The 13,651-nt window shown below is 37.8% G+C and overlaps 1 protein-coding gene across 1 annotated transcript; it reads right to left on the bottom strand.

The window, feature by feature from the left end:
- Positions 1–2,914: 2,914 nt before the first annotated feature.
- Positions 2,915–11,549, bottom strand: LOC137079396 (apoptosis facilitator Bcl-2-like protein 14). The gene is made up of 6 exons (XM_067447356.1): positions 11,426–11,549; positions 8,904–9,447; positions 8,165–8,302; positions 7,918–7,982; positions 4,838–5,104; positions 2,915–3,323 (listed from the first exon to the last, which is right to left on the bottom strand). The coding sequence occupies exons 2-6, from the start codon at positions 9,436–9,438 to the stop codon at positions 3,279–3,281; spliced, it is 1,050 nt and encodes a 349-aa protein (XP_067303457.1). The 5' UTR covers positions 9,439–9,447; positions 11,426–11,549; the 3' UTR covers positions 2,915–3,278.
- Between the last annotated feature and the right edge of the window lie 2,102 nt (positions 11,550–13,651).

The following is a 13,651-nucleotide window of genomic DNA, read 5'->3' as shown; positions in this document are numbered from 1 at the left end:
GCCCCACAGTCACCAGATCTCAACCCAATAGAGCATCTTTGGGATGTGGTGGAACGGGAGCTTCGTGCTCTGGATGTGCATCCCACAAATCTCCATCAACTGCAAGATGCTATCCTATCAATATGGGCCAACATTTCTAGAGAATGCTTTCAGCACCTTGTTGAATCAATGCCACGTAGAATTAAGGCAGTTCTGAAGGCGAAAGGGGGTCAAACACAGTATTAGTGTGGTGTTCCTAATAATCCTTTAGGTGAGTGTATATAACTAAAGGGACCTTATTGTAACGTACTTCTGACTACCGTTGGTGAAACTCCTAAGAAAAATGATACATGAGAGAAATAAAGCATTTTACTAAATAATGTCTAAGTTAACATACTATATAGTTAGAAGCACTTATGAAAAAAAAAAAAACTTCTTTACATTCACATAATTTTTATAATATTACTATTTAATTTTCATGTTATTTTATTGACAGCACTAGTTTTTAACAGTAAAGCTTTGAGGCAAAAATAAAAAAGTTTTTAATCTCAGACATGCTGTCAACATATAACCCCAGACAACATATACATTTTTGCTTTAGTATTATGCAAATATAATAACCAATAGCTTCATTTTGCTGTCCGTGTAATATGACACTTAATATTTTTCTTACACAGTAAATGGGATTTTTTAAATTTTTACTGTACAGGTGCCTGCCTGGGAATCAAAAGGGTTAAAGACCCATGGTTGTTATTGTTTATTATTTCATCTAGCATCTATTTAAATTATGATTAATTGTGTTGAAGAAGAGTTTGACCAATTATAGAGGACATTTGAGGTTTACTTACAGTGTCTTGCATGTATACAGTTGAGGTGAGAATTTTTAGCCCCCTTGGTAAATATGATCAAAGATGGCTGTAAAAAATTAATCTGCATTGTTTATCCTTTTGATCATTCATTCATTCATTCAAAAAAACAAACACAAAAATCTAACATTTCATTGAAGTAAAATAATTGAATGTGGGGGGAAATCTCTTTATGTAATAAATGTTTTTCTCCAAAAAAACATTGGCCACAATTACTGGCACTCCTAGACTTGTTTGCCTCTGAAGCATATTTCTATTAATTAAAGGTCCCATGGCATGGGTTGTTTTATAATGTTTCCTGGGGTGTACTTATATTGTTAGTATGGTTTTACATAAAAACATTTTTGGGTCATAATTTAGAAATAAAAGGCATTTTTTCTATACTGATATTAGCCCTCTGTTTGGAATGCTCTGTTTCAAGAGGCCTGTCTGCTGTGAGTCTTCAGTGAAAACACCCAATGTTGTCATTGGCTGACATCTTTGCATTTGAAATGAGATTACGTGAGATTACGACCTTTACAAAAAAGAAATAAGCACACCAGGGTGCCTAGGAGCATGAAATTATGACTTCCTGTTTCACAGGAGTACAAATATGAGGAAACATAAAGGCCAAATTCCCTTAACCATTCATCACAATGAGTAAAACCAAAGAGGGCTGTAGGAAAATAGCTAAAACACTGAAAATCGCAATTTCTACCATCAGGACAATAATAAATAAGTTCCAATCAACTAAAGTCATTCCGAATCTGCCTGGAAGAGGACGTGTGTATATCGTCCTAATGCATGGCGAGGAGAAGCGTTTTAGTGGCAAAGACTCGCCACGGATATTTGAGTTTTGGGATCAGAAAGGCAAAAAAACAACAACCCCTACATCACCACATGTTGTTTGGGAGGGATTTAAAAAAAAAATCGTCATGGATTCTAGCAAATACCAACAGATAAAAAATCTAAACCTGATGGCCTCTGCTAGAAATCTTATAATGGGACATGGTTGGATCTTCCATCAGGACAGCGATCCAAAACATCAAAATCAACACACAAATGAAGCCCAAAATGAAGCTTCTGCCATGGCCGTCCCAGTCCCCTGACCTGAACCCTCAGGTCAGAACATGAGTGGGAAGAGAAGAAGCGCCAACATGGATCCGGGAATCTGAAGGATCTGGAGAGATTCTGTGTGGAGGAATGATCTCTGAACTCTTGTGTTCTCCAAACTCTCAGGCATTTTAGGAGAGGACTCGGGGTGTGATTGTGTAATGTGATTTCCCCCACTTTCAATTCTTTTTCTCCAATTTGTGCTTATAATTTGTTTTTCTTTTTATGAAAGATCAAAAGGATAAACAATGCAGATTTGTTTTATACAGCCATCTTTGATCATATTTACCAAGGTGGCTAATAAGACCAAACTTGTTTTGATGCTTAAGAGTTGAGTTTGCTGTTAAAGCAGATTTTCTCCTAGTGAAATCAGTTCAGAGAATATAGGGCACCTGTTCTAGGCCACAGCTGACTAATAATTAGGTGGTTAGATCACAGGACTGTGGTTACATCCAGCCCAAACTCCATGAATGATTTGAGATTGATTAGCAGTGGTGCTCAATGAAGAATGTGTATATACAGGACACACTGAAATGTCAAGGATGGCTAATACAGTACACCACTGCTTCCATTCACTTCCAGAAACAAATACTGCCATTATTTCAAGGCAACCATTTATAAAGACATTATCTCTTTAAAAGAGACTGAATATGATTCTAGCACAATGACAAGAAAGAGAGCATATCGAAGCTTGGTTTCAATGATGCAGTCATCATCTACCACTATCAGAAGATCTGCTGGTCCTTTACAGACACCACCTACTCGGTTAAAAAGCCTGACGAATTACCGAAGAGATGCTCAACCTGGTCTAGCCAAATAAAATCACATGACAGTTGCTCCATATCTGACATTTTACACCCAAGCGTAAAGCTGTTCAGCGTAAATATCAGTTCTGAAAAGAGGTTACACGCAGCACAAGGCCCCGATATTAATTTTCTCATGGTTTAACCTAAAATTTCACATTGCAGGATGTTTCTAACACATACTACTATTTGAAAGTTTGGGCTTGGAAAGATTAGACAGTGTTTCTGAAAAAAAAGCTGCATTTATTTAAATGCCATTACAATTTAAAAGAACTGTTTTCTATTGTAACATATTTTTAAAATGTTATTTATTCCTTAAAATGCATCATTACCCCCGTCTTCAGTGTCACATGATCTTTCAGAAATCACTCTGATATGGACGACGGTAACAAAACTACTCAGTGCATGAAGAATACAGTATACACACATTATTACATTTGGCTTGTTCACAAAAGCAGCTACACATATATCAGTTTTCCCCCCCCTGAGATTACCCTATTGCACCGTTTGTCGCTTTTGACTTCATAGTAATAAGCCATCAGTCTGGATCACAGGTATTCTGTCCTTCCAAATCTTCAGGCACCTACCAGGAAATGAAAAACATGAGCAAACAATGTCCAAACTGCACACTGACTGTACAATAAACTGAAACCATCTACAAGAAACAGGAAACAAAATGAGGAACTTAATTACTACCTTTGTTGTAAGAATTTGATATCTTATATGAGCACCCTAGCATTTCAGAACTCAAAACTTCCTCCCCAGTGGGCAAAAAAAAAGTAGTATTTATTTCTATAAAAAGGTTTCCGCAGGTCTAAAAGAAAATCTTAATTTCACCTTTCACAATTTAAGACATTTTTAAAGGATTAGTTCACTTCAAAATGAAAATGTCTGGATATTATACTCACCCCCATCTCATCACAGATGTTCATGTCTTTCTTTCTTCAGTCGAAAAGAAATTAGGTTTTTTTCGATCAATGATTCGGCTCGCCAATGTCACGTGATTTCAGCAGTTTGACTCACGATCCAAACTGCTGAAATTACGTGACATTGGCGATCCAAATCATTGATCGATTCACTGATCCATAACCTTTTGAATCTTTATTTGAGGAACACGGAAGAGAGGACAATGTGTGAATAAAGTCGTAGTTTTGATATTTTTCGACCAAATTTTTCGATGCTTCAAGAAAACTGATGTCTCATATGGACTTCTGTGATGATGTTTTTATTCCCTTTCGCGACATGGACAGTATAGTATGCATACACTTAGATACACTCTCGGACTAAATCTAAAATATCTTAAACTGTGTCTGAAGATGAACGGAGGTCTTACGGGTGTGGAACGACATTAGGGGGAGTCATTAATGACATCAATTTCATTTTTGTTGAACTAACCCTTTAAGGTTCAGTTATTAACTATTAACTAGTTGCTTATTAGCATGCATATTACTAGGACATTGACTGTTTATTAGAACTTATAAAGCACATATTAATGCCTTATTCTGCATGACCTTATTCTACATCCCTTAATCCTACCCAATACTAAACTTAAATACTACAAAAACTACCTTAATACCTTTATAAGCATTAATTAGGAGTTTACTGAGGCACAAGTCATAGTTAATAGTGAATATGTGTGACCTATACTAAAGTGTTACCAGTTTATTTTTATGACCCTATTTTATGATCTTATTTTAATCATAAAATCACTTTCACAAGAACACAAGATTTCTTATCTCAAACTATTTTTTGGCCATTGAACAGAAAAGTAATGGAGCTCTGTTGGAAATTGTATTTTGTAATGTATATTTTTTAGACATTTACACTGAGAGAATATACTGACGTGTTATGTTCGCTTTAACTTGTTTCTTTCATTTTTTTTCTTTAATTGGTCTTAAAAATATCTTAAATGTACCTTCATAAAACCTGCAGAAACCCTGTATAACATCTGTCACAACTACAAATGGGTCAACACAAACGCATGACCACATTTATACACCAACCCCTCCATTTGGTGAGCAAAAACATGGTCCACTACTTTACTGCAGACACTTACACACATTTGCTTTTGCTCTTTGGTGCCAGATATGTTTTTACCTGTGTTTGTGCCGCACACATTTGTGAGAAGGAATCCTGGAGGTATTGATAACCAAACCCCATGATTCGACCGACCGTGTGGCTGCACAGTCCAGCCACTTTGGCAGTGAAGTCCATGGTGAAGGCCAGTCTGACCAGCTCAGGGGAGGCGTCTGTGGTCTGGGGAAGAGGATTGGGGATCTGGGCTATGTAGCGATCTGCCAGCTGCTGGAAGGAGCTGTACGTCAGTTTCTGGAGGAAGTTTTGGACACTCTTGTTCCTGCTGATCTAGAAAGAGAATTACACAGAAATGTAGCAATCTTACTTTTATGTAAAGGATTATGTGCATTCGGCTGGTTATTATGACAAAATAAACCACAGAATGCCATGATTGACCAGTCAGAATACAGTGTCCCATGTACACTGCAAAAAAAAAAAAAAAAACGCTTTTCATACTTTATGTTTCTTCTTAAATCAAGATGCATTTACTTTACAAGTTAAATGTCATAAGATATTAGGTCTTGTTTTCTGGGGGCATTTATGTATTTAACCCTTATCATTAAACCCAAGCATATTGAGGTCTTTATCGACCTAGAACTTTATTTGACATAGTTGGATCTCTGCCTGTCGTGATAATATAATCTCTCCTGATATTAGAGTAACAGTTACAGAAGAATAAAATAAAGCATATTTTGTGACCTTTTGGAGCTTGTGAGGGTTCAGTTTGAGCAGATGTTTTATCCCATCATCATCACTGTCCTCATCAGAGCTCATTTCAGTTCATTCAGCATCTCCCTCATATTCACCATCTCAAACATATTCTCAAAACTATCATCTTCAACATCTTCAGGATCAATATTTAGCTCTCCGACAGCTTCTTCAGCAGATCCACCATCAGTGACAGTGACAGTAATATTTGACTGCGTTCAGTTCTCGCTCTGCAGGAAATCTCTGAGACATTTCAAGTTTTCGGGATGAGGTCAGGACTCTGTGCAGGCCAGTCAAGTTCCTCCACACCCAGCTCGCTCATCCATGTCTTTATGGACCTTGCTTTGTGATCTGGTGCACAGTCATGTTGGAACAGAAAGGTGCCATCCCCAAAGCCACAAAATTGGTAGCATGAAATTGTCCAAAATGTCTTAGTATGCTGAAGCAGTAGGAGTTCCTTTCACTGGAACTAAGAGGCCAAGCTCAACCCCTGAAAAACAAACCCCACACCATAATCCCGCCTCCACCAAACCACCATTCATCCCTCCAGAGAACACATCTCTGCTCTAGAGTCCAGTGGTGGTGTGCTTTACACTGCATCTGACAATTTGCATTGCACTTGGTGATGTGAGGCTTAGATGAGCTGCTCGGCCATTGAAACCCATTCCATGAAGCTCTTCACACACTGATTTTGAGCTAATCTGAAGGCCACATTCATGAATGGACTTATAGCACAGGTGGCAACCTATCACAGCACCACGCTTGATATCACTGACCTCCTGAGAGCGAACCCTTCTTTCACAAGTTTGTAGAAGCGTCTGCATGCCAAGTGCTTGATTTTATACACCTGTGGCCATGGAAGTGACTGGCACTCCTGAACACAGTGATTTGGAGGGGTGTCCCCATACTTTTGGAAATATAGTGTTTCTTAAAGGGGGGGTGAAATGCTGTTTCATGCATACTGAGCTTTTTACACTGTTAAAGACTTGGATTCCCATCCTAAACATAGACAAAGTTTCAAAAACTAATGTTGGACGTTTGATGGAGTATTTCTGTGTTAAAAATACTCCTTCCGGTTTCTCACAAGTTTCAGAGAGTTTTTTTCGAGTATGGGTCTACTTGACGTTACTAGATCGGAAGTTCCTTGTATGGGCCGTACGGGCTCTTCTCCCGGTAGGGTGCGCGCGCGCGTGACTAGAGCGAGAGAGGAAATGCACGCTGTAAACAGTCTCTCAGCTGCAGATCCACTCGTCCGTGAACACTAATGTCGGTTATAGTCCGCGCCGCGCTCCACTTCATTCCTCCACTTTGACATTAAACGACTTTAACGCTTCAGCACAGCATTCCGGGAAGGCAGCGCTGCATTTGAACCGATTTGAACGCAGAAATGATGAGAAGCTACACAACATCGATTCAGTCGCATCGCAAAGTGGATCTCCACGGTCACTGCTGTCACAGGACTTCATCAAATTATACCAAAGAAGTGTGTTTTTGATGGAGTGGTCCCAGCGATAAAGGTTCGGTCCTGCTTTGGAAGCAGCCGGTGAGTAAAACTGCTTCAAATGTCTGTGCTGCTGGCTATCGTCGTGTGAGTAAACATCAGTAAACGACACGATCGCGTTTCGTCATTCAAATGCGCTAACGGTTACTCCATTGCTGTTCTATGTATAACGTTACACTAGTCTGACGTGCAAAACCGTTTTGCTTGCTACTGCTAAGGTTTAGTCGCATACAGTCCATAAACCGAATCATATCCTCATAAAATGCGAGTAGAGACACACAAACGTTGACAGGCCACTAAATACAGTACATACCACAGAGACGGACGTCCTGATGTTGCTGTTTCTCCTGTTCAATTTATTTCAGCCTCAGATTTGATTCTGGATCATTATCTGTATTAGCTGAGATAGCGATGGGTTTCTCCACGCTTGAGGACGTCACCGCTTTGTTCGCGATTGTCATTCTTTAGCTCCGCCCACACGATACGCCTCCAGGCGCTCGTTTTTTTCCGGAAAGACTCGGTACAGCCCTTATTTCTTTTATAAATATAATAAAACTAAAGACTTTTCGGAGATATGAAGGATGCAATACTACTCTATAGGTACTCAAGATTGACATGAGATTGACTGAAACTGAGTGTTTCACCCCCCCTTTAAGCCATTCCACAGTAAATGCTTTTGGATTTAAGAACTGTTAGATTATATTTGTATGGAAACCATACAAACATACTAAGTAAGAAAAGCATTTTTTGCAGTAGTATAATAAAATGTGACAATTATTATTTGATTATTACCTTAAAATAACTTCTTTATAGAGTGGATAACATTATGTCAAAAGATAAATTGACCTAATTGTCACTTATTCAGTAATAATTCTTTAAATTAAATGCTAACTTTTTGATCAATAACATCCCCATGTTGTTTCAGCAAGCTGATAATCCTCTTTGTAGTGTCATCACCTGAGGAGACAAGTGTGTACATTTAAAATGTGTAATATTAAAACAACAAAACAAGATTTGAATCAATAAATAAATGAAATCTCCCAGGGCCAGATCAACAAGAGTATTCTGTGGAATTGATTCTCCTCTAAAACATAAATTGACTGAATCTCCTGCTAGTCATGTTTTATTGAGAGGGTCACCTGCAGAGCTGCAATCTCCTAAACAAGCCGCAGAGGGCAGTGGAGAAGAATCTTCTTCCGGACTAAACTGAATCTCCTTCACAATCCCCTCCAATTCCTCGGACACCTTCTCAAAGTATGTACTGGAGTCCACACTCACTACATAGAGAGGAAGGAAAAACAAGAAATCATTCACAAAAGTGTTTTTTTAGTGTATGGACCAACAGGCATTTAAACTTAAAACATTTAAGTTTTTAAGTATTTTATTTTTTAAGTATAAAGCATTTAAGTAGTTGTTTTTTTTTACGCATACAAGCTATTCTTGTGGCTTCATAAGATTGTATCGACGTCTTTAGTGTCTTTTATTGGTCTTGAGAGAGGAAATGAAATTGGTGTCAATAAAGGCCTTTCTGAGCCGTCGGATTTCAACAAAAATATCTTCATTTGTGTTCTGAAGATGAACGGAGGTCTTACGGGTGTCCAACGACATTAGGGTAGGTAATTAATGACATCATTTTCATTTTTGGGTGAACTAACCCTTTAAGGTGGCATATATTGCTTCCTAATGCAAATGCTAATTTTTGTCACTGCCGCAAACTAACCACCACAGAGAATTTGAAGAATACGAGAAGCTTCCGGAGTCAGCTGTCCATGACAGGCCTAAATCAGCCAAGGTACCAGCATGAAAACACTATTAATAAAATGCCTAAAACATCAAGGTTTTTAGTTAATATCGCACACCCCTACAGACAAGACTCACCGTCTGAGAGCCCTCCCGCACTACCAGGAACTGGAGTGGAGTCTGTTTGTGATGATTCGCTCTCCTCCTCAGAGAGATTGTGTGAGCTTACAGAACAAGTAAACTCCCATTGCTGCGTTTTAGACTTTCCACAGTGTCTTTCGAAACCTCCTACTCCATTCACTTTCAGGTCATGCTTCTTCTTAGAGAAGAGGCTGCGAAAGCCTCCGAAGAGAGAGCGCCTCTTGGTCTTGCTTAGTCCTCTCTCACACAGTAAATCAGACGCTGATGCTGTGCATTCAGGGCACTTGTTGATCTTCAGGAGCCTCTCTGCGGATAAGTCACTCGACAGGGTGGAGGGGTCACTGGATGCCTGCTTGGCCTTGCTTCCTCCCTTCATCCTCTTGAGTTGTTTCGGCTGATGTTTCCTCCATCCTTCATTCAGGCTGAGGCTCCGCTTGACGTACGTCAATAACAGACAGTTGGCACACTTCTGATCCAAGAACAGCCGCTGAGAGTAACGGGGAGTAGACTTGGACATGTTTGTCTTCTGCATTCACGATGCCTATATAATCAAACAATATAATACTGTTAGAACCAAAACACACACACACACACACTATATTTTCATATATTTGATGCCATTTGATCTATCCCAAAATACACAAAATTAAATAGTAAGAGTTCTAGTTCCACAATCACGTATTTGCTTGATTTGACAAACCTACACTTTCCAGTGATTTTTACCTTGACTTTGTCTTTATTTTCTTATTTCATCCTAAAGTCTTAGTTGACACTGCATGTGACTTTGGTAAAAAATTAAGATAATCAATGGTTGTGGTGAAAAGAACTGAATGGTCAAATTTAGCACTCTTCTTTGTTATTATAGTTTTGCGTTTTGAAAATAGTTTTTATTTTAGTATCGTTTTCAATTTTGCTACAAATTTCAGTTTAGTTTTAGTTAGTTTTACAAATGGTTTTGCTAGTTTTAGTTTAGTTTTTATTTTGCAAATACATTTCTTTTAGTTTTTATTTATTTAGTTTCAGTTTTAGTTTTAATAATTATAGTTTAGCAGATCCATAATGAAGTGTAGAGACCAAATCAAGGTTTAGTAATTTCAGCAAAGTTTAATGTTTGCACAGATTAGAGTTTAATCTTACTAAACATCCTTAAGTGAAATAACTTAATAAAAGAGCATTATTGTTTATACCCAGGACGGTCTTAAAAACATGCATAAAGTTGGGTCTTCACCTTTGAGCAAAAAAGCTTGAGTCAAACTATGACCTATACAAACAACGATCTGGAGATTAAAACTGAAATAAATAATATTTTGATATTAAAAAATTATATTTTATATTTTTGACTAATTCTCTATCTGTCTGCACGCGTCCGTCACAGGACAGCGGTTAATCTCCTCAGATCACTTCACGCGCAGTAGCGCAATATACAGACAGATTTTCCACCACATTAAAGAGAGCTTATTAATAAGGAAAACGAATATTTATTTTTGCTAATTATTATTTTATTTCAGTTAGTTTTTTAGTAAGAGTAGTTCGTTTCGTTTAGTTTTAGTTTTTTATTTATTCAGATTTTTTTATTTTATTTCAGTTTACGAAAAAGTTTTTTGACCTATAGTTTTAGTCTTAGTTTCAGTTTTCGTTTACGAAAATAACCTTGCTTTGTAATTATTTAAATCTGACTACTTTTCAAATGATTTGTTATAAATCAACACCTCAGGAAAATGTCATGGGGTTTCTAATCAAATATGACTTTTTGTTCAAAAACATGGCACTGATTTCACGCATGTCCATTGTCCGGTGAAGAGGACACCTGGATGTTTATCATGCATTTTAGAAGATATAAGAAGTGAATATAAATATTCCTATAATATATTTGATATTATGAAAATGTTGTCAACTACCATTATTACACTTATTTTTTCATTACATGTTGCACCAAGAACACATGAATTTGCAAATTAGATACAGTGCATTTTATAGCATATTGTGGCTATTTTAACCACATATTGCATAAAGTAAAATTCTATATCAAGCTGTTACATCGTTCATAACATGGTTGAGAATCATATTTAAACCAAGTTTGGTTTAAAAAAATGATAGGTCAAAGGAAAAGTCGCCAATTAACAGATTAGCCTATTTTAATGTCGCTAACAGATTCCTATTTTAATTAATAGACAATAGATTTCCACTCAAAATAGGACAGTTGGTCAAATGCACAGTCGCTGTTAGACCCCGTGGCTTTGTAGTACAGTGTACACAATGTAACGTTTAACGATACAAATTATATAATCCATTTAAAAAACCGTTAAAATGGATGTTCTTGTAAAAACGGAAGTTGGGTAACTTAACGGTCAGGGCAGTGACTCAACACCTAACGAGCTGCCTATTTAGATGTTTTTGGGCATCATCATATCTACAGTTATGGCTCCAATGCCCACTAAACAATGACATAGATACATATAAAACACTTTTAATTTCGCTCATTACACTTGACATCGTTATTTTAAGTAGTTAAACCTCACCTCGTTGGATCACCTTTGGATGAAGTAATGAAACTACGGTTTACAAAACTGTTTGAAGTTCCGCAACACCTTCCCTGCACGTTATAAATCACGTGACATTTGTGAACTGCACAGTGTAATTTTTAAACTCTCCACATGATGACGCCATTCGTTCAAAACTAAATATATGTATATTCCTAACAGAAAAACAGTTTTCTCTCTTGTTGCTTGACAGATGTCAATGCATCTCTTTGTTTACCTGTATTGGATTATTGAGGCATTTCAATGTCTGCAATTAACAAACAACATTTATTTGCATTGAACCTAAAATTGCAACATTATTTCATGAAGCATATAGATTTGTTGTAGGCCTTGTGTGTCTTCAACTAAACTGACAAAAATTGTAATTATGCCTTCTACCTGTGTTAATGTAGGGATCTTTGAGCTCAAGAAAACCAAACAATCTTCTTTAGGGTGCAGTATTGCATCAGTATTGAGGTGCCTTCGTTAAAACACTCTTTTAAACTAATTGGAAATAATCAATGAAACATTTACAATGTTAACGGGTCTATACATCAGACTAGGCTCGGTTAGGTCCTGACCATCCTTAAAATTGACAAACTGTCTGACACCTTATTTACTTATTCCGTTCCATTCTGATAACATCAAAACACTTGACAACTTGATGGCTGCAGAAGCCTATCACACCAGAATTCAATCGGGCTGGCGAAACATAACCTGTGCTTACACAGACTGTGGCAGAGCAGATATTCAACTTAAATTCCCTTAAGAGACCACACGCAAGTCAAAATAGGGCTTATCGTGAGATCCTGTGTCTTTTTTGGCATCTTTCAAACAGATATAGGTCAGGAAACACCATGTTACCTCTAAGTCACCCAAGTGAATAATTCACATGAGTTTAACTCAACTCCAGTAGTTTAATTATTCACAAGAAGGTTAACACTAATGTTAGATTTGCTTGAAGTTGGTCAGCCAGGGAGCTAATGGGGACTTTTAAATCAATAACCAATACATCATTTTAAATGGCAATGGACTTTTAAGTGCATGCAATGAAGATCAAAAAATTCAGAATGCTTTGGTTTGCATAATAGATTTGCAACGTAATTTGTTTCTTAAAACCCTAATGAATCGAGTCCCTTGTAAAAAAAGAAGTTAACTTTTGATGTGTGTGTGTAACTTTTATTTTGCATAATGTGTAGAGGGAAAGTAGGCATATTTGGAAACATGGAATCCATCTTAGTGGCATTAAGATCAGTATTTCTGTCTGTAATTGCATAACATGGTGCTTAGGTTTTGGACTGAGCACATGGTTAGGTTCAAATGGCATGCTCTGGGTGTCTTCCATGTTATTAGCGAGGCAAAGAATAGAGAAAGCGATGAGATGACAAAAATAAGCTATTGAACTGTATTGATTGGGCAGGTGTGGAAGATAGAGAAAATATGGAGCAAAGAAGAAAGAGAGGAGGAAGATAGATGACCTTTAGAATGATGAATGGTGTGTCTGGGGCAGCAGACTCAGTTGAAAGATGAATTATAACACACATAAACAGACTTACAGTTATAAGAGCAAAACACATGGGTGGTTGTCATGTGAAGAAAGGTTGACAAAGTGAAGAGGAATAAAATGTTAAGCAGCCTTGACTTGTTACTGCCCCTATTGTTACAGTCTACAACTGCGCATGGATTGCAGCAGAGAGAGTAGAGGCAGAATCTAATTAGAGCAGTCAGGTTTTCACAAATTAGATGTTATTCACAGACTTAGTGAAGGAAGAAAATATGGAACAGGTGGAGATAAAGGAAACAATAACTAACACAGTACAAACTACAAAGTACAAGCTGAAATAAACACCTTTTGTTACATTTACACCACTCCCAAGTAGGCGGCTCCTGGCGCTGTAAAAAAAAAAAAAAAACATCACCAAAGTGGGGAGAGGGTTGCCAAAACTCTGTGGGAAGAGTCCATGGGGGAGTTGAGGAGGAAGAGAAAGAGACCATAGGGAGACCCGATCAGCTCCTGGAGAAGGATGACCCACGGGAAACAAGATAAATTGTGCATCTGCAATCATTTGAGTTGAGGAAGAGTCAATGGGGGAGTTAGGGGAGGAAGAGTCCATAGGGGTTTCGTGGGAGGAAGAGTCCAAGGGGGAGTTAGGGGAGGAAGAGTTCATAGGGGTGTTGGAGGAGGGAGAGGCCATGGGGGAGTTAGGGGAGGAAGAGTTCATAGGG

This window comes from Pseudorasbora parva, chromosome 6, assembly GCF_024679245.1.
Source record: "Pseudorasbora parva isolate DD20220531a chromosome 6, ASM2467924v1, whole genome shotgun sequence".
Lineage (NCBI taxonomy): Eukaryota > Metazoa > Chordata > Actinopteri > Cypriniformes > Gobionidae > Pseudorasbora > Pseudorasbora parva.
The sequence above is the reverse complement of the archived record's forward strand: the minus strand, read 5'-3'. Positions and strand labels throughout refer to the sequence as shown.

Bases quoted from the DNA above. Each gene is read 5' to 3' on its own strand.
- LOC137079396 (XM_067447356.1), bottom strand. From the start codon at position 9,438: ATGCAGAAGACAAACATGTCCAAGTCTACTCCCCGTTACTCTCAGCGG. The intron at 8,303-8,903 runs GTGAGTCTTGTC...CTCTCTATGTAG, and splicing joins TGCGGGAGGGCTCTCAGACG to TGAGTGTGGACTCCAGTACA. The intron at 7,983-8,164 runs GTGACCCTCTCA...TTGTCTCCTCAG, and splicing joins AGGAGATTGCAGCTCTGCAG to GTGATGACACTACAAAGAGG.